Here is a 27,165-nt window from a genome sequence, read left to right as displayed (position 1 = left end):
TTGGCTTTCAAGTAATTTTGACCTTCGACATTTGTAAAAAATAAAAAAGGAGGCAGTTTATAATTGCATTGTTCAAATGAAGGTGAAGGAAGGAAATTCAATCTGCTATTATACAAAAGCCATGAAGGCTGTCTTCACTGAAAACAGCAATGTAAGTCAATTTGTGAACTTTGGCACCAGGCGACCTTTAGAAATACAACAATATACAGAATTTACAAGCAAGAGTAGTACATGCAAATGGTTTGGCTCTGTCTCGCTTTTGGATTAGAGCTGCAGAAAGCATTATGGAGAATGCTTTCACAAAACAAATTAAGACTGTTACTTAAATGTCACAGCACACTATTGTATTTGGCTACAGATCATTACACCTGATACCAACACTTTGAAAAACTGTAATAACTTGGGAAATATTACATTGAGTGCCCACATATATAAAGGGAAAATAAAAAAAAAAACGAAGAAAATGGGTTCTTGAAGTAATTTAAACATCACTACTCCACGACTAGAGGGAAAGGTCAAAATTTAAGTAAACTGAAAGGAACATGAATGGCAAAATAAAACACACAAACAGAAATATGAAAAGGAATGAGTCTGCAAACACAACATGAAAGCACGCATGCTTTGGGCCAATTTTATTTCCATCCCTTTATTTAGGAAAAAGGAGAGGCAATGGAGATACAGCTTGGAGTGGGAACAGTTACTCTAAAACATGGTGTTTTAATTGTGTTACCTTCGGTGTTGGGGTTGCTGCTGCTGTATATATTTCGCAGGCTACCAACACGATTTAGTTTCCACGCTTTGCGCTTGGCTTCATCCAGAGAGCAGAAAGGGGAGAGAGAAAAAAGAGAAGAGTAAAAGAAAGAACAGAAAAGAATGGGGGGGGATAAAGGTTGAAGTAGCATATGAAGTAAAATACAAGCAAAATCCTATTGGCCACAACTACAGGCATGTAGCACAGCGTAAAGCTTCAAAGCAACTGGTTTTTCCAAGCAAGGAGAAGATTCTTATCAAAAGTTCACCACTTCTTCAGAACCGCCCAGAGAGCTTCGGCTATTGGCCGGTATAAAATGTAATAAATAAATAAATAAATAAACTTTAAGGCAGAGTTTGAGCATAACTGGATCATTACATAATGTAAAAGCCAAATTCTCCGCTCCCTTTGAACATAGCACACGATGTAAGATACAAAAGTTATAATTGTGATTAATTCACAGTAGCCACCTGCCCTACTAGGGTCCACATCTTTCCTAGATTGTTTAAACCACCAGATAGTTTCAACTGGACAAAATTTAATTCCAGGTGGCAGTAATACATTCAGATAATGCAAACAGTGTCAGTTGTGTTTTTATTTGCCTAGCTGTTATTTCTTTAATAATGTGTTTATCTTAAACAGATATCATCAGTATGCAAATTCTACTCTTCCTCAGACCCATGAAATATAAATCCTTGTTTAAAGGGCAAGGTTTTAAAATTAAAGTGTCACTGTTGATGTCTACTCCCCCATTTTGTTTCCCGAAGTATTCTGTCTAGTATTGTTAGGGTTAATTGATATTTATTTATTACATATTTATTCTTCCTTCTTTGAAGTAGTGCAGGGTACATATTTTGTTTTTTAAAAGTTCTCTATGCTACCAGTCACTATTGCGACACTTAGGATAGCGAACAATCAACTGTACATATTCCCACTATATAGCCCACTAGCTTCACAACCATACTTGGAGGTAGGTTAGGCTGAGAGACAGAGTTCTCATTCAGCCATAATACTAAACTATGGCTTAGGTTTTGGAGAGAAAAAAAGATGAACCAAGCCTGTGGGCATGTCGACACCAGGCGATATCCTGCGATCGTCCCAGGATCGTCCCTGTGCATCCACATGACGCACAGGGTATCCTGGGAGCAGGGAGGTATGAGCACTCCATTTCCCCAGGATATCTTGGGATACCTTTCGCCCGACTTTTCTTGAGCAGAGCAGGGTGACCAGATGACCCGAAAAACCTGGGAGACCTCTGGGCAACCGGGATTGGGCCCAAATTTACCAGGGAAATGGGGTGGAGGATGCATTCCCAGACTTCCGGGAACACGTTCTCCAGCCAATGCCACCAGCACCAATCTGGCTTTCCCCCTTGCTGGCACAATCACGCAGGCCCAGGAGAAGGCCGAGGACAAGGCAGAGATTGGCACGGGTAGGGTGGGGTTTGAGGACGGGTTCCCAGACTTCCGGGAAGGCATCCTCCAACCCTCCTAGGGCTGATCCAGCCTTCTGCTGGGCTGGTGCAATCGCCAGCCCAGGAGGAGGAGGAGGAGGAGGAGAGGAAGAAGCAGAAAGAGAAGAAGCAAGTAGCAGGTAAGACTAAGGTGTGTGTGTGAGGGAGTGTATGGGTGAATAGGGTGCCTGGTTGTTTGAATGAATGGATGTGTGTGTATTTTGGAGTTGGTGATCCTGAGTGTGTGTGTGTGTGTGTGTGTGTGTGTGTGTGTGACACACACACACAGAGTGTGTGCTGGCAGTGTGTGTGGATGTATTGATGTTTGAATGAGATGCCTGGTTGTTTGAGTGAATGGATGTGCGCGCGCGTATGTTTTGGAGTTGGTGATCCTGAGTGTGTGTTTGTGTGCTGGCAGTGTGTGAGTGCATTGATGTGATGATGCCTTGTTTTGAGTGAATGGATGCATGTGCATGCTTGCAGTGTATGTTGGGGGGTGGGCTGTAGTTTTCTGTGTATGAGTTAGGGGGATGATTTGGAGGTGATATTCCTATTAAATAATGCATTTTGACTCATAGACCTTCCTCTCCAATTTGTTTGATATAATTGGTATGATGTATGTTTTGTTAAAATTGCTAATTGTTCATCCTTCTTAAAAATATATTTTTTAAATTAACAGGTTTGCCATTATAATCATCATCATCATCATAATCTATCTCTCTTTTCTTGCTCATGGTTTTTCTAGATGAATGTGATGGGCTTTGCCAAGTTATGCTGTCTTTTACTGATTCAGAAATTTCCTGACTATTGAACTTGTTTTAAGTATGACTGCTTTCTGGATGTTGGCATACATGTATTTTGGTAGGCCTAATTTCTGAAGGTTTTTTGTAAAAATATATATGATGTGCTGGTGACTGATGTGACTAATAGAATAACTGTAACTTTTTCCTGTTGCCATAGTTCTTTAATTTCCATAGACAGTGGTGTATATTTTTCTCTCTTGTCCTCTTCCTTTTCTGCAACATTTTTGTCATTAGGAATTGCTATGTCAATGAGATAGGTGTGTTTTTGTTGGTTGTTTTTGACTGTTATGTCTGGTTGAAGTTGAAACAAGCTAAGAGGTGGTAGCCTTTAGTCCATTTTGTTCCATGGCTAATGTTTAAGATGCAATGTGCTGCTTTTAATAATGTATTAGTTTTAAATGTTTTAATTATATGTATTTTACGGCATTTGCATTTATGTTGTACCCCGCCTTGATCCAGAGGGAGAGGCGGATAACAAATAAATTATTATTATTATTATTATTATTATTATTATTATTATTATTATATCACACAGAGTATAGCAAAAGCTTCAAAGTACAGCAAAAGCTACAAAAGTAAGAATGTGAAGTTAATTTCAGTAGAGCTGTGCACCACCTCAGATCCGAACCCCGAATCCGAAGCGGATCTGGGTAATTCGGACCCTTCCAAACCAGATCCAAGGCAGTTCGGGCAAAGGCCGAGGTGGTTCGAAGCCGAAGCCAATTGGCTCCAAAGCTTCGGGCAGCCTCGGCGCTTTGGAGCCAGCCCCACCCCCACCTGTCGCCTTACCTGCTGCCTCCGTCACCACCACCATCTTGGTTCTGGTGGCTTCCACTGCCGCCGAGGCATAAGACGGGAAGTAGGCTGCGCAGTGGAACCCACCGGATGCAAGAGCGGCGGTGGAGAGCAGAGGCAGGTAAGTGGAGAAGGGGGGGAGGGGGGCTTACTTGCCTCCATCATTGCCTCCGGGGGCAATGGAAGCCAGTGGATGCAAGGGTGGCGGCAGCAGCAGCGGACAGCAGAAGAAGGTAAGTGGGGAAGGGGAGGGGGGCTTACTTGCTCCACCATCTGCCACTGCTACCCTTGAGTCCGGCAGCTTCCACTGCCACGACACATAAGCCCAGAAGTAGGCCACGCAGTGGAAGCCACTGGATGCAAGGATGGTGGCAACAGCAGCGGACAGTGGAGGCAGGTAAGTAGGGAAGAGGGGCTTACCTGCTCCGCCGTCCGCCACCCCCGCCCTTGCGTCTGGTGGCTCATGTGCTCCTTCCTCTTTAAAAAAACAAAACAAAATGCCCGGCGCGATGTCCTCTCCCTCTGAGGTCGTCTCCCCTTCCTATTGTTTTTTGTGAACCGCCCAGAAAGCTTCAGCTATTGAGCAGTATAAAAATGCAATAAATAAATAATAAATTAAGTATCGGGAGATCCGATCATGAACGTTGCCCATAATGTGTAGTTTGGCCTTAAGAGAGATGAAGGGAAATATCTTATTTGTCACCAAAGTAAGGTTTTTACCCTTAAAGGCAGCCTAAAAATTATTTTAAATAAATAAATAAATAAAAGTACAGCTTATAAATTCAGGTTCAAAACAGCAACCTGTAAAGTTCTACCTCATGCCTGAAAACACACAGACCCATCCCACAGTCAAATCAGTCTTCCTGCATTTTGAGGAGGTCCAAAATTGCAATGTTCATTCTGACAAAGAGTTTTTGTGAACACTTTCAACACACGTGGGAAACTGCTATTGCGTTCATTTTTTGTTGGGGGCTTTCCATAAACCACTGTGCGAACACTGTGTGAATAGCTGGCAACTGTGTGAACAGAATAATGTACTGTGTGAACAGTACATTGATGGTGCTATATAAATAAATAATAATAATAATAATAATAATAATAATAATAATAATAATAATAAAACTTTGGCCTGACTAGGGATATATGAGAATTCCGCGTGGAGAATGAAAACCCGACAGATTTTTCTGGTTTGGCACTTTCGGATTTAATTTTGTGTCCCCTCGCACAGGTGTCTACTCAATCTGTAGCGAGTTGACCCAATACATGGATTTTATGGTGTGTGTTTTTAAAATGGCAGCAATTTGCACAATATTAGGGGGAGGGATCTTGAAATTTGTGCAAATGATGTAATTTTTCTTTTAAAAAAATATTGGGGATCTTGTGCAAGTGCTCGCCACATACTACTTTGTTTTGCCCAGCAGAGCCGTATTTTGTAGTTCTCAAAGAACTTGTCCATTTCATCCCCCACTTTAGCACTTCTCAAGCAAAGGATGGATGATTATATAAACTATGGCTCTGCTAGGCTAAACAAAGTATATTGGAACATTTAATGCTTTGTAATGGCTGCAGCACGCTAAAAGGCACTTAAGTTAATTTTATCTCTGCAACTGCAAAAATATTTTGGGGTGCAGCAGGGAGGAGTAGGGGGCCACAGCAGGAACAGCGGGGCTGCATGTAACATTATAGTTATAGCAGTTGGCTTATTCAAAAGTTAAAGAAGAAAAAGTAGGGACATTCTAACCCTAATCTGAAGATGTTTATATAAAACTAATTTGGTACAACTGAATCTGAATCATTATTAAGTGCTATAAAAATGCAAAAAATAATATACATACATACACACATACGTTCTAGGTTGGAATGAAAAGAAGACGCTCCTGCTGTTACTTAGAGGAACTTAGCTGGATAGCCCTTTCCCATTAAATGTTTATCTATCACCATGAGAATCTGCAATTTGCCCTAGAAAATGAACAGCTATACTATGAATGCCCGGATACTAATATGTGGTGACTTCCCTTTATCCAATAATATGGCATGCTGTTTCTAATGCCATAATGATAATGCGGGTGCACACACACACACACACACACCCAGCCTGAATGCCACCGCTGGTCTCCCCACCCCTCCTTTTTTAAAAAAAGAAATGCTGAGTGTTACAAGAAGGCTGAACGACAGTCTTGCCTATGGATTTAAATTAATTAACATTTATTCTTAGGAAAGATTCAGGAAGCCTCAATAAGAGTAGAGCAGAAAAAGGACTAAATTTACCAGTGGAAAACTTTGCTTCTTCAAAATAATTTACATATAAATAGGCAAAGTCTAGGCATAGCAGCCTGCTGCCAAAGGAGAATATCTCCAATATGAAGTCCTCTTCCCAATTTGCTCCACTGTCTATGATTTTTCATGTTTCAATCACATATTAAAGGATTTATATCAGTACAAAGAAGTAAATTTGCAGACTTATTTTCTGTTGATGAAATGGTCAATTTTAATGTGTAAAGCGTCATTCCTTTTCTATTTTTAAACAAATGAACTTTTAGTGGCCAACTCTTGCAGCGCCACAGTCATGATCCGCTGTGCTTAAGGCTCTTTTGACTAACACAAAGGGTTCCCACTAGAAAGTTCCCCTAAAGCCAAAGGGAACCTCTAAAATGTTAAATTTTGAGAGTGACATAACTAATAGCCATTTCTGGGGCAACTTCTTTTCTCAGAAGCTCATGTGATAATTAGTAGAACGTATTTATTTTGCCTCGATGTTTCCAAGTCAAAACAATTGCGAGTTAATGGACAATGTCTATAAATTTGAATGTGAATTGGGATCACTACTTGTATATCTGAAATATCAAACCAAAATAAAGATATTTTTCAGGACTTCTAAAACCTAGTTGCTGATTTATAACTAGTTTGATATTAGTTCCATGTCTATGAAAAATACAACAAATAAAAGATTACATGTTACAAGTTCAATTTCTAATTATTCTAAATAAGGACATATAAATAAGGGCACATTCCTGTGCATGTTTAGTCAGAAAAAAGTCCTACAACTCCCAGCATTTCCCAGCCAGTTATGCACAGAATTGTGCCTTAAATTAATTTGAGAGGTTGAATTCCTAATCTTGCAACAATAAAAAGTGTTTTCTGACAACCGATCCAGACATGCAGAATACACAAATGGAAATAAAGTACAGTAATGCTGAGCTAAGAAGAATTTAGCATAGTTTTGTTTTTAAAATTTGAGCACATTATATTTAGAGAAAAGTAACACACCCTGGAAAACATGCAGCCGGAGTTTTTGCCGTTTAATTGATACTGATGTGTCTCTTTGGCTTACTAGGCTCCTAGTCAGGGCTGAGCAGAGCTGGTCATAGGCCCGGGCCAGATGGGAAATGTAGGCCCCATTTCAAACTGCTCATTAAGTATTGTTTAATCAGTTCTAAATACATATGAACTAGAACGATTTATAGAAAAGGTAATAGCAAGCACTTTTATTCAAGATGTATATAAGACATCACTTCTTCACATTCAGAAATGCTTTCCATGCTTTTCTTTGGGCAAATTCATCATCAACAACAACAACAGAAAAATCAAGCCACTTTGCCTTGTCAATGTTAATGTTCAAAACTGCTAACCCATTCAAACGTTCTTGCACCATTGCGGACCAAAAGTATGACTTGATTCGTTTTAGGACACTGAACCTCCTCTCATTAGAAACCACAGTTGCTGGCAATGACAGAAAAATGTGCAACGTGATGAGGACATTTGGGAAAATATTGCCCAGTCTCAAGTTCAATATTTGAGCTACTTTGTAACAAATCTTTACCAAAGGGTCCCCCTTTGCCTCTACCAGGGGGACTCAGAGTAGGCCCATGCCAACTGGCCCCACTGCCCCCTCCCTCTGCCCAGCCCTGCTCATGGTCATTCTAACCGCCTGGACTCCCCCAGCCACTTCAGCGACACTCGTTCTACTCAGCTTCCCATCAGTAGTGTGTCTCTCCTGCCCCCCTGCAGTGAAGTGTATTTTCACAGCCTATGGACTCATCTTGCTATATGTGAAGATTCCGTAGGATACTGTGCTCTCGATTCTCAAAACCACCAGATTAAATGGCAAACCTTCATTATACCAATTTAGACTATAGCAACCTGTATGACTAAATGCTCCTCCAAACAAAACAAATTTCCTGCTCTTTATAAACTAGCATAACAGGAAAAGGTGAAGGCAGTGTGGCGCAGTGGCCAGAGTATTGGACTGGGACTGGAGACCTGGTTTCTAGTCCCCACTTGGTCCTGAAGCTCACTGGGGACTTTGGGCCAGTCACTGACTCTCAGCCTAACCTACCTCACAGGGTTGTTGTTAGGATAATATGGAGAACAAGATCATATTCACTGCTTTACAGTCTTTGGGGGCTTATTGACTTTTCTGTTTCATAACAACACCACACAAAACTACTACAAAACAGATTAAAGAATTGCACACCATTTCTTTCATTTAAGCCAGGAAACATTTTGCTGTCTTCAGACCAGCAAAAAATCCAAAAATGCCTAAAATTTGTATAAAGAGTGAAATAAGCTGTGAGCCTTTGCATGAGATGAGAAGAGACAAACCAAGAGATTACCATAACGTTAACAATAGCGGCCAGGCTATCTTGGTCCAGGAAAGCTCACACCGGGGCTTCAAAAGATAGGGCTGGATCTAACAGCACCCCTAAACTGTAAACTTTATGCTTTAGGAGAAATCTAGAAGAGACTGGAAGACTCCTGAAGAGTTTGAATACCTCCTCCCAGGGTCAGATGTATGGCTAAGAATACCACCTGTCTTGTCAGGATTTGGCTTCAGTTCATTGCCCCCCATTACTGATCGAAGTCATTGTTTCTGCAATTCCACTGCTTCACTTGAATCAGATGAAAAGGAGAACTAGTGGTGTGTCATCAGCATAATGATAACATCTTATTCTAAATCCATGGATGACATAACTCAACAGTTTCACATAATTTTAATCAACACGGAAGAAGCCTGCAGAATACCAGCATATATCATTGATCAGTGAGACCAAAGCAGTTTCAGTGCCACACCTGGATTGGAAACCAGACTGAAATTGTCTTCTAAGAACACCACTACTTGAGCATGTTAGCACTAAGAGGAAGGTGAATATCTGTCCAAGAATAACAACAGTCTTGTGGATCTGGGAAAGTTTACACTCCTCTCTAGTCATTAATTGACTCTTGAACCCAGCCATTCTCTTTCTCTGCCAGGTTATGATCCAGGAGAGGCAACAGTTGAGCAACAGGTGGCAGAACACACTCGTCCACATGCCTCAGATCTTTTTTATTTTTACATTAATATCCTGCCTTTTCTCCAAAGAGCTCAAAGTGGCATTATCCTCACAACAATTCTGTAAGTTAGGTTAGACAGAGGCCTTAGCTAGACCTAAGGTTTATCCCAGGATCGTCCTGGGGTCATCCCTGTTCATGTAAATGACACACAGGATATCCTGGGAGCAGGCAGGGACGATCCCTGGATAAACCTTAGGTCTAGCTAAGGCCTAAGGGAAGATGACTGGCCCAAGACCACCCAGTAAGAGCTTCACAACCGAGTGGGAATTTGAACCTGGGTCTTCCTGATCCTAGTCCAATGTTCTAATCACTGTACCAGTCTGTCAAGGCTTCAACGACTGAAACTCATCCAATATGACCAAATTAGATGGTTGCATCCAAGTCAAGACAATTTAATAAATAAGTTACAACAAAGCTTGTTGGAGATTTATAAAAGCCATCTCATGGGATGGATTTGAAGGTCCCAAAGTTTTAAAAAAAGCTCTGCAGAATAGCAATGCGAGGACACAATGCGAGTAGGAAAGGCATCATGTCTTCATGGCCATCACCACCAGAGTCAATTTTGCTTTTGTTCAGTTTATATATTTCCAGAACATAAGCTTATTTTGTTCCATTTCCACTTCAGTTTGTGAATTCAGCAATGCAAGAATGCACAAACTTTATTGCATCTGTATGCACATTTATATAAATATACACATTTTGTGCACATTTTGTTCCAGCCTGCACACCTTTGCAAGCAATTCCCCCTAATATAATGTGCTTTCGTTACAATTCATCATTAATCCCGAAACCACGATGAATAGAAAGTCATGGAACAGGCAGGACTTTCAATAGGAATTTTGTAATTAAAGACTATTAAAGCATTTGTATAGCTCTTGGACTGTCCACACTGGGCAGGCCAATGCTGCAATTAAAAAAATTACCACAGTTCAGGTCTGAAAATACCCAGGAAATTTTTGGTAAAAGGACCTACGACTATGCCAAAGCAGAAAGCATTGTTATTTTATTTAGATAATGATTTTCTTTAATAAAAGGCTTACGCGTTGAGTAATCAAAACAAACAAAAAAACAATCAAGTTAAATATAAGAAGATTCTATTGTTTACAAAAGATCTCAATAAGTGTGCAACGACTTGTGACAATTCATGTGCTTTCAACTTACGATTTGGGATTTTCCAGGGGTATCAACAATGGTATTATTTCAGCATTCTTGATTAGTATATCTGTTTTTTCCCTTCAGGAATCCCAAATCCCTTGCACATTCTATATTTTCAAAAAATCTATCCTTACAGTTTGCCAGTTAAATAAAAATATTCTAAAATCCTTTGTCATTACAGCAATACCTAGACTTGTTAGTGTGATCACTGATCTCCATTTGACAGTGTTCTTTGGTGATTAGATAAATAGTTCTCAGATACCTGATTAAAAAATGATGTAGCCGTTAGGTTGTGTGTCTAAGTCTGGTCAGCCATGTTGGATGTTAAAGTGTGCATGAATTACATCCCTGGAGTGTGCTGAACAGAGCTGATTAAAAAAGGCACGCCACAGCCCTCAGCATCAATTATCAGAAGTAATAGGCTCTTTCCATCTGCACTGGATAAAAGGCTGATGAATCCAGTGTGCCACTCATATCTGGGAAATATCAGTACAAAATAAATAATCCCATCCATGCCTAAAAATTTTTCCCCTGAAGAATTAAATTCAATAAGAAAAAGTAAGGTCACAATTAGGTAATATATACAAGACTGGACTTGTCTACATTGCAAGGTACATTTCCATAAATAAAACAAACTTCATATAAAGACAAAGCAGGTTTGAAAGAAAAAAAAGCTCACCATATTAACAAGGGCCATCTTTATTAAACTGTCTTTTTCCTTTACATCATTCCTCATTTACTGTGATCATTTCTTGGGAGTCTTACTAATGTATTGCTTCTTTTAAAATATGCGCCTTTTTTACCCCAAACTGGGACACCTCCTGTTTTGTAATGCAAATAGAAAGATAAGAACGCAATCCAGATAATGTTTACACCATCTGAATTTTCTTCTGTGAAGTTATTTAACACACCGGTGATTTCCTAAAAAAATGGTATGCTACAAATCCAAATATCAACAGCAGAAGACATGAGCTGCTCAGACACAGCTGAATTTACAGAAAAGGTGGCCATATTTAATGAATCAGATAATAAAGTATGGACCAGGAACACAGAAAAACTCCCCAATTTGCGCAGAGCAGCTATGTACATATCAGAGATGATATCATCAATGCAATAGATTTCCAAGAAGCAATTTATTGGGTTTTCTGGTAGCAAGCTTTCCAGAGCTAAAGTGTACAAATATACATCAGATGAAAAACTATATATTGGTAAACCCTCAATGTAACCTTACTCTTAGGTTTTTAAAAGAACTCAGTCATCAATATATGGTGCTTGGGCATCTTAATAAAGAAAAATGAGGGGAGAGAATTGTCCTTTACCACTTAGAGTATTCCCTGACTGGCTGGCACCCTGTACAGTACTGATAGGGGATGAAGATTTTGTCACAAGCCTAATTTGTAGCACTCTCCATTTCATTCTGATAATCATATTTCTCTAATGTATGGAGCATAGGTTTCCCATCAACACACATTTAAAAATGGGGTGGGATGGGAAGAGTGAGGAGATAAAATAATCCTACCTACCTAGACAAGAAGCATTTTGGCATTATGTTCCAGAAGTCTTAGCTTAATTCAATGTAGAAACAGTACACATTTGTAGGTTAACATAAAAGGCTCAAAGAGGGCATACCAAAGACAGAAATATTAAAAGATGTTTGTCTCGTGATTTGGATTTTCAAATTCTTCACAAAATCAAACACTGACATAAACATTCAGTGAATTACTAAATTGCCAAAGCCATCCAGCACCCACTGAAAGAATTACAGTGTTAATTGGTCTTTTCTTTCCCATGTTGTCTCTACAGTGCAGCACTGTAGATCCTTTCTACCTACAGAAGTCTTCAGCTATCTAAAATGTCTCTTTATAGTACCTTTAAATTATACTATCAAATTTCAAAGACAATGAATAACTAAAGAAACTAATTAAAGGGATTATTATTTAATGACGAATGGACATGCTATCTAAAAGGGCCATAATTACTTGACTGTGATCACTGGACCACCAGTTTCAAAAACTGAACAATAAGGGCATATTGAATGTGTTCTACAAGTTTCAAAGGTTAGCTCCTCCAAATGGTCTCCCTTGACAGGTTTCCTAATCTGTAATGATTACCTTATATAAGCTTATATTATGGGATGACAAGTTTTAGATATCAAGAAGGAGATGGGAGATTTTGCATCTTGTTGTGTTCAGCCTTGTGTTGTGATATTTATTACAGGTAGTTTTGAGGAATTCAGAATAACACTTGTTTACACATATATTTTCTGGGGACTTCTTTACAGTTTTTGCCAAACACATTTTTTCCCCCTGTAAGTATAAAAAACCAAAAAATAAGGCAAAGTTCACAAATTCGGTGTCCTTCTGAGATGAAGAGCTTGCTTTCAAGTTCAAATATTTAATTTCTGTTCTTTAAACATATCTAGCTTATTTGGTTGAAATGCACATGGGCAGAATACAAGCTTCCTAGGTTATGCATTGTATTCAATATGTATTACTAAGCATATTGCTGTTGAAAATCTTACAGTATGAAATGTGTTTGTAAAGCCCTCTGTCACACCCTGCACTCCATGACACACCTCTTTGGATATTAATGGTCTAGAAGAAGAAGATATTAAAACTTAGGTATTCAGTCTGTAGAAAACAAAGTTGTAAAACTTTTTCATTGTATTGTAATTTTCACTTTTATATTTATATCACAGTAAAGTGAACTATATACCCACTGAGAATGTTCAGTCCTCAGTTTGTGTATGTGTGGGTTAATCTGCTTATTATTTTTTTCTGATGATTTTTTGTATTTCTGCAAATTGCAGGGGAACCCATATTTATTTATTTATTTATTTATTTAATTTATATACTGCCCGAAGCTCTCTGGGCAGTTTACAAAAGATAAAAACAGTGAACATTAAAAAGTATCTTGTTCATAGATGCTGCTGTTTTGGCTACATAGGAACTGGTACTCGGCTAATTGAGTGTGATATTGATCTATTCAATTATCAAAAAAACTACTCAGTTATGGCCAGAGTTAAGGCTTTGTCATGTTGGCTTAAGCTGTTGTGTTGTATCAGAAATTGTGCTTGCCTGCAACTTGCTCCATGTACCTACGCTATTCCTTGGTCTTTCAGGCCCAAAATCCAGGTGGGGGAAGATGGAGTGCCTGGGACCAGCAAAGATGCACCACCTTGTCCGGGTCCTGTATTGCCTTATGAAGCATCTGAGCTTTATTGTTTTGCTAAAGGAATACTCCTGCATCTTGACTCTTGTGAATTTGTTGCTTACACCAGTAGCTGGCAGGATGGGTTAAAAAGTGAGAGGGGCTGTTTCTACACCTGCCTTTTCCCCTAGGATCGTCCCTGGATCGTCCCTGTGCATCCAAATGCCACACAGGGGATCCCGGGAGCAGGCAGGGCCGATCCCTCCATTTGCCTGGGATAATCCTTAGGTGTAGAAAGGGCCAGAGAATGTTCTCTTCTAGCAGAAAGGCTAGATGCTTCATCAGGCAATACAGGAGCTGAACAACATGAGTCATCTTTGATTTGTTGACCTTGAGCCAACATGAGATAGCCTTAACTCTTGTCTTAAACAGGCAGTTTTTTTAATAATTGCATTTCTCTGGTTTATAAAAAGGAAACTTAGATATTATTGTTGGCAATCCTGACCTTGTAATATGAATACATTATATGAATGTAATTGAATATGTTTTCTTGCAAGTTTACCTATTTGATAAATGGGATTATAAATTCTTAACTAATGGTAATCATAATTTCAATTAAAGAACCAGGATTTTAAAATCTCAGTGAAAACTTCTATAGACAGAGTGATCTGTCCTCTGCAAACAGCTACCCTCAACTTGTAAACAGCAATGAAAATGGTGAGGGTAGTGGGGTAGAGCGAGGCAGTGCATTCCTGCTTCCCCTCCTCACGTGTAAAGCTTACACACAATGAGTGTACACGGAGTGTGAACACACAGTCAGCGTAAGGTGTAAATAAACTCCTAGTTTGAGACATGATCCTTGAATGTCCTTTCCCACCACACAAAAAGTAAGAGAGATTCGGCTATTGGGCGGTATAAAAATGTAATAAATAAATAAATAAATAAATAAATAAATAAATAAATAAGAGTAGCGAGGATCAGGATCCTTGCGCTGTATTTTTGGAAATATGGTGTGATGTGCTGATCGACTACCTGTACATTCTGTCTCTGCAACATAATGAAATGAGTTCAGATTTCTATGAATCTGACCCATGGATTCCACAGCTGACCACTTTTCCTGAGACTCTGCGGACTAGGTTTTTTTTTTTTTTACTTTCCAGAATTTTATGTAACTTTAGTTGTAGAAAAAAAAAATTTTTTTTTAAAAAAGTACCAGCTTAATACGTGCATTTCCCCATAAGATAAAGCTTGAAAATGAGAATTTTGGGAGGATTTGCACATTTGGGGGGAGATTTGCATTTTTGCAAGTTTAAATTAACGTAAATGCGCATTTGCGCAAATTTGGGAAATGAATGGGACGGACCTGATTCTGTTAATGAGCAGACAATGGAACAAAAGGCATCTGACAATCCACAAAATGCAGACAGAAAGATTTTACAAAATCAGTACATCCCTAAATGTGGTCCCACAACAAAACACTGCAGTGTTTCTGGTGTGTGTGTATTACCTGAGCCAGCACTTGAAGAACTGGATCATAATTAGAATATAGGATGATATATATGAGTGCACAGGGAAAGATCACACAAAGAAATGGAAATTGACACCAATGACGTCAGACAGAGAACCACTAGAAGGCTTCATGCCCTACCTCCCAGGAAGAACATCATGGCAAGGGGGTGACCAACCTGGCTCCATCTATCGGCCAGAGAAAGAGAGCAACTGCAGGGAGCACCGGTTGCTTGGGAACATGGGTGGGAGGGTGCAGTTGCACCATGCCCTGCTTGTGGTTCCCTGGCTGACGGCTGGTTGGCCACTGTGTAAACAGAGTGTTGGACTAGATGGACCCTTGGTCTGATTCAGCAGGGCTCTTGTGTTCTTAGCTTGTTTTTCCTTCTCTGCCTGGGACAACTATAAGAACATTGAAACTAAGAACAGGGGCCTTTTGGGTTTTTTTCTTCTCTCGCCCAATCTCTTTTGTACTTTGTCTTGTAACACAAAGGCTGTCTTATTATTAAACTTTGTAAGCTGTGATGGGAGTCTTTTTTGGCTGAAGAGCAGGGTAAAAATGCTATAAATAAATAAGTAAACCTATCCTTTTCATCTGGCCTAGGTTCTATGGCCTCAGCACTGTGCTTTATTGGTAAACTGCATGTAGGCGAGCAGTCAAGCAAAATCCAGACAAGTTTATGTTAGGCAGCAGGCTATGTAACCTAGGGGGATATGGAAATAGAAGCTCTAACCACATGAAAAGACATTATACAGTAATTATTTATACATTAATATTATTCATAGAACATGGAAGACGTCTTCAGACTTACCACATACTCAACTTTTTAAAGAGCAGAAAGAAAATGGATTCAAGAATGGACGAGACTAACAGGGAAATAAATAGGGATGGAACTGACATTTTTAGAGTGAATATGTCAGAAAATACATACATCACGGCCGTTCAATTAAATAAGCCAATATAATGTTCATCTACAATACGTGCCGTTGTTTACTTAGTATCAGCTTGCCTTATGCTCATGGGTCAGGTCAAGTGTTACTATTTATATAAAGTAGTTGAATCTTGATCCCATTTTATCAATGGCTACTAAGGTCAAGGCCAACCAATGAGCCTGTGGTTGAGGTGGCCTGTTAAATGCAAGTATAGCTCTGTCATCTACTGAACCACTTTGGTATCTGATGAAATGATTAAAAACCTTAACGTTTCCGGGTTATAAACTAAAAATACTAAACTAAGTATTGAAGCTAATAAGAAGCATCCCCAGCAATGCCATTCAATACCTCGATTGACTAGTTTGTGTAGTTTTAGGAATAACTCTAAAAGGCAGTTGTTTTCATTTTATTGTACATTCAGGTCCTCAGAAACCCGTTGTCATGCTAAGAACAAGTTCATTCCAGTTAACAATAAAGGCCTTACGTTCAATATATAACTCAAACCTAAACTATGTGAAAAATGATGCTTGTCCGCACCATTAAACTGTTTAGCTTGGTATCTTTTGTGGGTATCCTTAAGCACAGTGCTAACATCATAATTTCTTAAAGAAGTCTTACTTGGATCCTTGCTCTTACTACTGGGAATGAAATTTGTTTTGAGAATAATAAAATAACATTGCAATGAATTAGCATTACAATTTCTCTGATAGAGCCTTTGCGGTCATTATTTTAATGCCAGGATGTTAATGAAACACCCCTAAGATGTGATGCCACAGTAATTCATTCTCATATAATCTCTATCTGTACTGCTGTATACCAGAGTAATTATTAAATTTATAATGTTACTTCTCCTCTCTAATAGAAAAGCAACTCTTCATGGCTGCCTCAAATACAGATGAAATGGAAAAAAATGTTCTCAGATTTACTAGAAGATCTTATGCAAGTTAAAACATTTATACGTTTATCAAAGAAATGACAACAGGTAATACTGTATCTTCCTAGTGAAAATTGTGCTATAGTGTATGTGTGTGGGGGGGGAGCATGCACATGTGTGTGCATGTGAGTATCTGTGTAAGAGAGAGGGGGAGAGAGAGAGAGAGAGAGAGAAGAGAACACGATCTATACTGAAGTTTATTATTTTCTGAATTTACAAAAAAGAATCAAGAAAGAGGACAACATTTTGAAGTTAGCTGAATACAGTTAATACTTTAGGGCCAACAAAAGATACCCACCATTTGCAGGTTTTAGGCTTAGTACAGAAAAAAGTAAAATCAGGTGATCACTTTAAATTGATTTAAATCATATGAAACAACCTACTTTATCAAGCACCAAATGCTTTGCATAGCATAAAGGTTAGTTTCTTGGATTTCTTGTCTGAAACAGTGAATAAATTAAGTAATTGACTAGCAAGTTTACCTGTACTTCATCTGGAAATTTCCCTGTATATCTGAAGCTAGCGTCAAACCATCTCTTTGCTACCAAAAGACGTGAGTTGTTAACTACTAAATGGCTAAATGACAATGGCTGTTACTAATCGCTTATTGAATAATGAAACTGACACAACTGATAAAAGATTTCAATCCTGGAGAAAAATGATTTATAGTATTTCACTCTACTGCCACTGTTATTTGTATGACGAATGATTAGACAGGCGCCAGTTAATCTCCCTGCACCTCCAACTCAGATGTGGCAGCTTCCTTCCACAGCGTCCAAATAATCAAGAACAGCTAACAATACAGCTATGATGTTGTGAGGGGTTGAATACTGGTATTTTATCAAGGCTGATCCCTAGATCAATTTACACAATGGATTTTTTGGTGGAGGGAGGGTGAATATGGAAAGAAACACGAGGAATATCATAAAAAACTATACATTGCCGTTTGCAGCATGTTAGCTAAGGCCATGCTCCTTTTAGCACAAAAAAATGAAATCATCAATACTACCAGGGCATTAATGATTTTAGAAAGCTCAGTATAGTTTATAGATTTCCTTGATGGCAAAATCAGAAGTGCAGCATCATACTGGCCTGTCAAGGTTATTTGTTACGTTGCAGTGCAATATTACATTTCGTGCCTGTGTGCCACAAATCCCATTTTCTATCAGAAAGAGGGAAAGATGCAGCTTCTTTTGAAACATTGTAAAATCTGAAAAAAGAAATGAATGATACAATGTGACCCAAACATTTTTGAAGGAACACATTTACAAGAAAAAAGCAGTGCGTTAAAGGGAGACTTGTATTTTTCATCAATATTTTTAACCGAAGATAAAAAAAAATCTATTTTTTCCGAAGGAAAGAACAAACAGAAAGGCTTTTATTCACTTCTGGAAAACCAGCATAGTTCTGAAAGAAACAGAAAAAAATTACACCCCAAACAGCATGGCCCATAAATGTCTATAAGGCCGCCTCTTGGCCAGATCCTGTCAATAGTGCAAGAACTGGGCAAGGACACCCTCTTGATTAATCTATATATGTGATAAGTATGTACAATAAGAGCATGGAGGGAAGAATTCTTGCTGGCTACAAATCAGATAACTGAGTCTCTCATGGACATCTCTAAGAAGCTTCTTGATGATTTCAGTAGGCTGAAGAAGAGAGGCAGATGTTTGATGACAACCACACACCCCTCCACTCCCTGAGTTGTTTTACCAAAATCTCCTTAGCAGCAGTGGGTAGTGCTAGCACTAGTACCTGGCCAAATAGGACCGGGAATTTGGGAGGCTGAAGGGCCTTCAATCTAGCACAATCCCCGTAATGGGGGAAGGAACTAGCTAAAGCAGGAGGGCAAGCTTACACAGAGCCCTTTAGGCCTCACAGTCTTCCAAAGCAGAAAGCCTTATGTTCAGAGATCAAATGCCACAGGCAGGGAGAACACATGGAGGGAGAGAAATCCCTTTTGCCTCTCCTCCCCAACAATTTCTTCATGCATCTCCAATAGTATGTAATAAGAAGCAACCTTGCCTTTGTTGCCAAATGGGAAAAAGGTGAGACACTAAGGATGGTGTGTTTGTGCTTCAAATCCATTTAGAAAAGATTGCCATTTTGATGATGAATGGATTGAGGTCATGTATAATGTATAGGCCTAGTGTACACACCCCTAGAGCATTGCCCACTATTGTATCACTGCCTATAGAGACTGACTATCCAGAGAACTGTTTGAGCACAACAGTATCTCAAAGTGCACTGTTTTACTTTTTCCTATGCTAAAGATTTGCAATCATTCATCTATTTTTGGTATTTTGGTATGAGCGAGTAGCTCAAGACTAGCTCAGAGCACACCTCTACTTGCTTCCATTCCTTCAGGCAGAAGTGCCTCCACAGCTGAGGTAGGGAAGCTAGGGGGCTGCTGGTGGCTTTTCAGAGACAGCAGAACCTGGTGCACTTGACCATCTGCACATCTACACTCAGATTTTTGCCCTAGTGTGTCACATCACTTAGCTCAATCTATCCATGAAATTCAGTTGATTAGCTCTGGTGCTCAGTGCATGGGTGAGTGGAAGAAGCTTGAATTCCCATCACTATTAGCCTGTTTATTAAACCACAAATTGAAGAGCTCCTAATAGGCTTACCCCATCCTAGTATACAATGGTGGAGCCTTGAAACTAGAGTTGATTGATCCTCTCAGCCAGGGGGTGAGCAAAATGAGGCTGTTGCCACCCCACTGAATTTGGGAGTGGGGGAGGGGTCAATTTTTTTTTATTTTATTTTTTTTAGGAAATAGCAAGAATTTCTGTATACCTTTCTACATCTAAGCTGATTCTGAAGAATGAGAGATAAAATAATACAAAGATAAAATGTTTAAAAGATACAAAGGATAAATCAAGAGACAAAATGATACAAACATGATACTATACATGTATAACAGAGCCAATTAAACCACGGCTGTGGAACCAAGGGATGCCAAATTTTTGAATCAAATCAGTTACAGCTGGTAATGAACTTTATCAAGAAATTGTATGGTGTCATCAACACATAAAGTGAGTTTATTTATGCTCAGGGACTTTAAATTGTAGTCCCTTAATTCTGGAGTTTTCTTGAATCACTCAAGCTAAGAGTTCCATTGCTAAATCAAATAAAAGGTTGGGTGGAGAACAGCTCTTTCTGGTACCTTGGTATACAGGTGGATAGTGATATGACACAATTAGTGATGAGACCTAGGAGTTGGATAAAGAATACATATTGTATCCAAAAATCTAACGGAACATTAAAGGATTGGCGGGCTGAGAATTGTTTTCCTCAAGAGACCTTATCAAAGTCTTTTTTTCTGCATCTAATGTCAATACAGTTGCAGGCTCAGTCCCATTTTGTCTTAACCCCACAAAATGCTTAGCAACTTTGCAGATGACACAAAATTGGGTGAGACAGCTAATACCCTGGAAGTCAGAAACAAACTTCAAAGTGATCTTGATAGGCTGGAGTGCTGGGCTGAAAACAACAGAATGAAATTTAATAGGGATAAATGCCAAGTTCTACATCTAGGAAATATAAACCAAAGGCACAGTTACAAGATGGGGGATACTTGGCACAGCAATACTACAAACGAGAAGGATCTTGGAATTGTTGTAGATCACAAGCTGTATATGAGCCAACAGTGCAATATGGCTGCAAGAAAGGCAAATGCTATTTTGGGCTGCATTAATAGAAGTATAGCTTCCAAATCACAGGAGGTACTGGTTTCTCTCTATTCTGCCCTGGTTAGGCCTCATCTAGAGTATTGCATCCAGTTCTGGGCTCCACAATTCAAGAAGGACGCAGACAAGCTGGAGCGTGTTCAGAGGAGGGCAACCAGGATGATCAGGGGTCTGGAAAAGAAGCCCTACGAAGAGAGACTGAAATAACTGGGCATGTTTAGCCTGGAGAAAAGAAGATTGAGGGGAGACATGATAGCACTCTTCAAATACTTAAAAGGAGGGCCAGGATCTCTTCTCGATCATCGCAGAGTGCAGGACACGGAATAACGGGCTCAAGTTACAGGAAGCCAGATTCTGGCTGGACATCAGGAAAAACTTCCTGATTGTTAGAGCAGTACGACAATGGAACCAGTTACCTAGGGAGGTTGTGAACTCTCCCACACTAGAGGCCTTCAAGAGGCAGCTGGACAACCATCTGTCGGGGATGCTTTAGAGTGGATTCCTGCATTGAGCAGGGGGTTGGACTCGATGGCCTTGTAGGCCCCTTCCAACTCTGCTATTGTATGATTCTATGAAATCAATCAACACACTTATAGTATCTGTGTACTGCTGAACCCTTATCTGCTCTAGCTGGATTAGAGTAGAAAGCACCCCCTGCGGTCTGTTTGTCAAATGGATGGCACCAACATTTATCTCTGCATCAACATTTATGAGAGCTCTTGGCCTGCTGAGTACAGGATCTTTATTGAGTTTTAGAGCAGGTAGGCTCCCTGTTTTATTGATGCTGCTTTTAGTCCTGGATGTTTTTGGTAATTGTTTCAATGATGAGATTACTGTTAAAATATCCTGCATGATCTATCGCAATCTCCAATTCGGGTTCCAGTTAAAACCTTCAAATCAGGCGTGCTTGTAGAAATTAATATAAGGGGGTGGAGGAAGGACTATAGCTACATAAACTACATGAAACATCTTGTAAATTCTAACCTAGTATTTATTTATTTATTAAACTTATTTATGACTATCCTCTTGCCCAAAGGACGCTCAAGGCGATATACAAATTAGTTAAAACAACAAAACACAAATACTTCAATACAATCAGCTAAAAACAGGAATAGAGATCTTCTTTAGGATGAATCCATTAAAAGCTTCATGGAACAGTACAGTCTTTACTGCCTGTTTGAAACATGGTAATCTAGCCACCCTAGGAAGTTCCATAATGGGGAACTGCTCATGGAAAGGCCCTGCCTTTTCAAGTTAACCTCTCTAGGTGGTGGAACATCTAATAGGACCTCTGAGGATATCTATTTATGGGTAAGTTCACACTGGAAAGGAGGATCTTCCAGATATTCTAGCCCCAAGTCATTTAGGGCTTTATAGTTAATCACCAGCTTTTGGAATTGGGCTCAGAAATAAATTGAAGTCAGTAGTTTGAAGTGTTCTATGGTCTTTAAAATGCACACAGACCATAATTTTGCATTAGCTGTAATTTCCAGACACTTTTAAAGGGAAGCCCACTGTACAGCCTTTGTATACAGTAAGGCAGTCCTTGTCTACATTCATCTAGAAAAGAGGTGATTATAGCCTGAATCACTGTGGCCAGATCTGTCTTCCCCCGGAAGGAATGCAGCTCGCACACCAGCTGAAGCTGGGCACAGACACGCCTGGCCTTCACGGAGTGGCACTGGACCCAAGAGGAGTCCCAAGCTGTGAACCTAATCCTTCAGAAAGAGTGCTCCCCATCCAGAACAGGTTGTCCTCTCCTTCCCAGGCTGGTTTATCTACTGACCAACAAGACCTCCAACTTGTCTGGATTGAGCCTTTCAACATAGGAGCTGCTGGAAAGACAACTATGGGGGTTCATTCAGACAACAGTGAGTCTCAGGAGGAAGAGATTCAGAAGGCATTCTGTATCACTGGCACTAAGAAATTGCTTTTAGGCTTTTGGAGAATACAGTGGCTCTAAGCCTTCAGGGGAAGGTCTGCAGTAGACCTCACTGGACAGGAAGCAAGATGCTGGAGTCCTATAGAACAGAGGAGGTGGAACTGCTCCTTCCACCAAGAGGAAGAGATGGGCTGGTGACTCCCTACAGAGAGGATTAGAAGAGGATGTGTGCTGGCAAGACCTGTTGGCTTGAGAAATATTTTGTCTCCCAGGAGCATGGTGGATTCACAGCTAGATGGAGTGCTTGTCAACGGTTCCTCATCAAACTGGGGGAAGACATGGAGTGGGATGTTGCAGGGCTCAGTCTCAGGCCCTGTGTTCAACTTTTTAAATAAATTATTTGGAGGATGTCAGGTGCTTTGCCCCTGGCTTCCTTTGTAGTCAAGCTGTCCAGTCATGTTTCTAGTCAATTTGTTTTATTATGCAAACTACAAACAAGCAGGCTTTGCTTCAGGCTACAGATAGTTACTGACAACAAGCTTTCTTAGCAGGATTTGCATAATACAGTAGGCTTCTGGTTACATCCTGGGTTAAAACACTCTGAGTTGCTACTAAACTGCCACTGGCTGTGATGGACACCCCCCCTTCCTCAGACTGATTGGCCTACAGAGTCCTGCCCTCAAGGTAGGTGTCGCATCCCTTGCTGCAAGTCTCTTAGAACACCTCAAGACCCTGTGTTGCTTTTCCCTTTTTTATCTGACATCTAATGTTTGAGTCTCTTATTCCCCCTCCCCCCTCCTCTTCATAAAGAGCCTATGTTCCCACAGATTCAGGGAGGGCCCAACCTGGCTGTCATCCAACTGATTACATTGCAGCTGGGCTTCACCCTCTCTGACGCTGTTCTCACCGGGGGTCCACTCCTGCAACCTTGATGCCTTGACAACTCCTTCCATCTCCCTTTCCCCATCTGAATCAGAACAAATTCTCATGTTTTCTTGGGGCATGTCTGTAGAGGTGTGAAGCCCAATCCCTACAGAGAAATAGGAATGCTCATCAAATTTGCAGATGACTCAGAATACCTTAGAAGACAGAAACAACATTCAAGATTGTCTTGATAGGTTAGATAATTGGGCAGAAAATAACAGAATCGGCATTGTGATGTGGCTGCAAAAATGGGAAATGCAATTTTAGTTTGCATCAATAGAAGCATAGTTTCAAAACCAAGGGAAGTAATAGTTCCACTCTGTGCTGGTCAGATCTCACCTCAAATACTGTATTCAGTTCTGGACACCACACTTTAAGAAGGATCCAGATAATTTGGTACAAATTCAGAAGGGCAACAAAGATGATCAGGGGAATAGAAACTACATCCTAGGGGAAAAGATTGAAGGACATTGGGATGTTTAGAGAAAGAGAAAACCAAAGGGTGATATGAGAGCACTTTTCAAGTACCTAAAGGGGTGTCACACAGAAGAGGACTGTTGCCTGTTCTCTATGATCCAAGACTGCAGCACATGAAATAATGGGTTCAAGTTACAGGAAGGCAGATTTCAGTTGAACACCAGAAAAGTTTTCCTAATGATCAGTGCAGTCAGACAAGGGAACCAACTGCCTAGGGAGGTGATGGGCTCTTTGTTTGGGTGATTTTCATGGATTCCTTCTTCCAGCTGCAAGCCTCCTTTAGTCCCCTAAAAAGGTGCTCCAGGGAGTTGGCAACAGCATGCTGGGTAGCACTGGGAGCTGCAGGGGGAACCAGTGAAAATGGCAGCCCTACAGTAATCCATAGGACAGGAAAAACCCAGATTTGTCAGGATTTTTGGTAACAAATCCAGGAAGGGGGGAATGATGAAATTTGAAGAAAAATCTGGATTTTTCCCATCCTCCCCAGCCAAATGGCAGCTCTACTTCAATGGGAATTAACAAAAGTGCTTATGTTTCTGTCATTTTTAAAGATAAAGAGATGAAACTAGGCACGATGATAGCTGTTAGGTAGGGCAGTAGTCATGCCAAATTTGAAACTGATGTGTTCATCCATTGATTTTTAGGAATTATTTAAAAATTTGACATTTTAAAATTATTATTTTTAAAAACTGTTATTTTGAAAAGATAAAGAGATTAAACTTGGCACCATGGTAGATTTTAGGTAGGGCCTTATGCATACCAAATTTGAATCAGATCCATTCATCCATTGATTTTTAGGAATGTTTTAAAATTCGATGTTTTAAAATCAATTTTATAAAAAACTGTTATTTTTAAAGATATAGAGATGGAACCCATACCAAATTTGAATCAGATCCATTCATCCATTGATTTTTAGGAATTTTTTAAAATTTGAGGTTTTAAAATTATTGTTTAGAAACTTATTTTTAAAGATAAAGAGATTAAACTTGGCACCATGATTGCTCTTAAGGAGGACTTTAGCCATGTCAACTTTGGATCAGATCTGTTCATCCATTGATTTTTAGGATTTTTTAAAAAAAGTTTGAGGTTTTAAAATTATTGTTTTAAAAAACTGCTGGAGCCATATCCTTCAAACTCAGGTTATCAAATACTCTCTTTGGGGTCTTGCACCTTGAGCAGTTTCAGCCCTTGGCATCAAGGGGATCTCCAGTTTTTAGCTAAGAAGTGCTCGGCGAGCAGGGCACCTTTCCTGTTGCAGATTTGGTGGGCAGTCGGGCACCTGGAGCTCTGCAGAGGCGAGGCATCCACAGATCAAACTGTGGGAAAGGAGAAGTCAGTCAAAGCAGCCCACAGAGCAAAACAGAACAGGCCAGAGGCCCTTTTCTCAGAGTTCACATCATAGGCGATGAAGAGTCATTCTTAGAGAAAAACTCTCACAACCAACAGTGAGGTGCCAGTCGAGAGAGAGTCTCTCATCTTTGTGGGTGCCCTGTATTATTGCCAACTGATACCGGTTCAGCACAGAAACCGCTTCCTTGGAATTGGGTGGAAAGTAGTAGAGTTGCGTGTCACCAAAAAAGGAATTTTCAACAGAGATAAGATGACATGTAGTCAAAAGGCATGTTCTTCAAAATTCTGTGCAGACTTGGTAAGAAAGCCTGGGTTCGGATGTCACAAGAACCCATGATAGGTTAAATAATGGGTTATTTAATCGATCATGAGTTATCGTGTCATTGTCAGGAGTTCTTAAAGCCAAGGAAGATTAGTAAGCCAAGTTATAGGCCTGCCCCCCTCCTCTCTATTGGGTGACAGCTCCATCTAAGGAGGATGGAGTGGGCAGACTCCTCTCTCAGGGAGCTACAGGGGTGGACCATGGCAGGGGCCATGCCTAGGGGATGGGCAAGCACAATGTGTCCAACTGTTGCAGCTGTGTAAATTTGCTTGAAGGATTCTAAGTATCAACCTAAAGGCAATTCCAACCTGTGCAAAGCCAGATCTGTTCACTAGTTATTTACTAAAAGGCTACCTTGCTGTGTGTTCTACATATTGAGATCGTATTAACATACAGAGCAGTGGGGGAGGGGGTGAATAATGTGCATGAAAATAGGCAATGGAGTGTTCTGCTGGTTCTCCTTGGGGAGAATCTCCCCTTATGGGGGAAATTATCTCTCTTTCTCTCTCTCTCTCTCTCAAGGCTACCTGTGGAGCAGGTCATTGGAGAGATTCTTGAAGATCCACACCCCTGCCATAGATTTCTGAAGCAATTTTTTTGTTTTGTTTTTTCAGATAGCCTTCAAAAGGCAGCCCCACATGATATTCATCATACTTCAAAGTTACTTAAGCACAAATGACAGTGGCAACTTCCCTGCTATCAAAGAATGGAAGAACTTCAGATGTCATTGGGTTTTTTTTTTTAAAGTCATAGCCACTACCATTGTTTAGGTATCCTGGACAAGTGCTAGATTTGGTACCTCTCTCGAGCAGTATATCTGATTGTCCAGGGAAATATATCAATCTGTTTAGGCTCACCTAGAGTCCCTAACCATCTCAACTTCAATCTTATATGGAATCAGGTTATTCATCCTCAATCAGTCTATCAACCATGATCAGATGCAAAATGGAAAAGCAAAATTGGATTAATAATAATAATAATAATAATAATAATAATTTCTTACTCGCCTCTCTGTTTGGATCGAGGCGGGGGGGGTATCATCAATATTGAGGACATCACATTCTTTCAGCAGGTGGGCTGGTGACACACACACACACACACACACACACACAAACACACACACATCTTAATTATAAAATAAAATGAGAGACCAAGTAGAGCTCTGGGTCACACCATGGGAGAGTTGCTAAGTGCTGGAATGTCCCCCAAACAACAGATTCTGATATTGGCCTAATTAAGGAACAAATTCACTCTAAGGTAGTTTTATTTAAAATATTTCTGTAACCCTTATTACTATATCATTTCAGTTCTTAACAAAGAAGTTGTCTTGATTTTTATTTTTATCAGTACATTGTATTTATATGGCAGAAATCCCACAACAAAAATATCAGGAGGACTTGTAAGCAACAATTTCAAATCCTATTAGAAATTAGGATTAGAAAATTAACAAGTCTTCTCACTAGATACCAGAGAATTCTCTAGTAACTTAAAAGTTATAGTAGATTAGTTTGTTAAATCTAGAAAGTGGCACTCTAAAGTTCTTTATGTTTGGCGGCAACTGAAAGAAATATTTTAAATATTATTAAACATTACATAATTAAATATAAATTAGATAGAAACAAGGGAAGGCTAAAAAATTGACTAGGAGTTCAGATACTCTAAATGGCTAATATGTCCATTTTTCACCTGAAGCCCTCTCCAATG

General features: G+C 39.8%; 1 protein-coding gene across 5 annotated transcripts in view; it reads right to left on the bottom strand.

Annotated features, from left to right (window-relative positions):
• AGAP1 (ArfGAP with GTPase domain, ankyrin repeat and PH domain 1) overlaps positions 1-27,165 on the bottom strand; it is a 452,256-nt gene that overhangs the window by 96,086 nt on the left and 329,005 nt on the right. For 3 of the 5 annotated variants that reach the window (XM_063116055.1, XM_063116056.1, XM_063116059.1), the window contains one exon: positions 731-808. The exons of the other annotated variants lie outside the window; for them this stretch is intronic. In XM_063116055.1, the coding sequence (XP_062972125.1) occupies positions 731-808 (78 nt within the window). The remainder of the gene's footprint in view (positions 1-730; positions 809-27,165) is intronic. 5 annotated transcript variants of the gene reach the window in all.

This window comes from Elgaria multicarinata, chromosome 2 (assembly GCF_023053635.1).
Source record: "Elgaria multicarinata webbii isolate HBS135686 ecotype San Diego chromosome 2, rElgMul1.1.pri, whole genome shotgun sequence".
Classification (NCBI taxonomy): Eukaryota; Metazoa; Chordata; class Lepidosauria; order Squamata; family Anguidae; genus Elgaria; species Elgaria multicarinata.
This window is presented reverse-complemented; position numbering and strand designations above follow the sequence as displayed.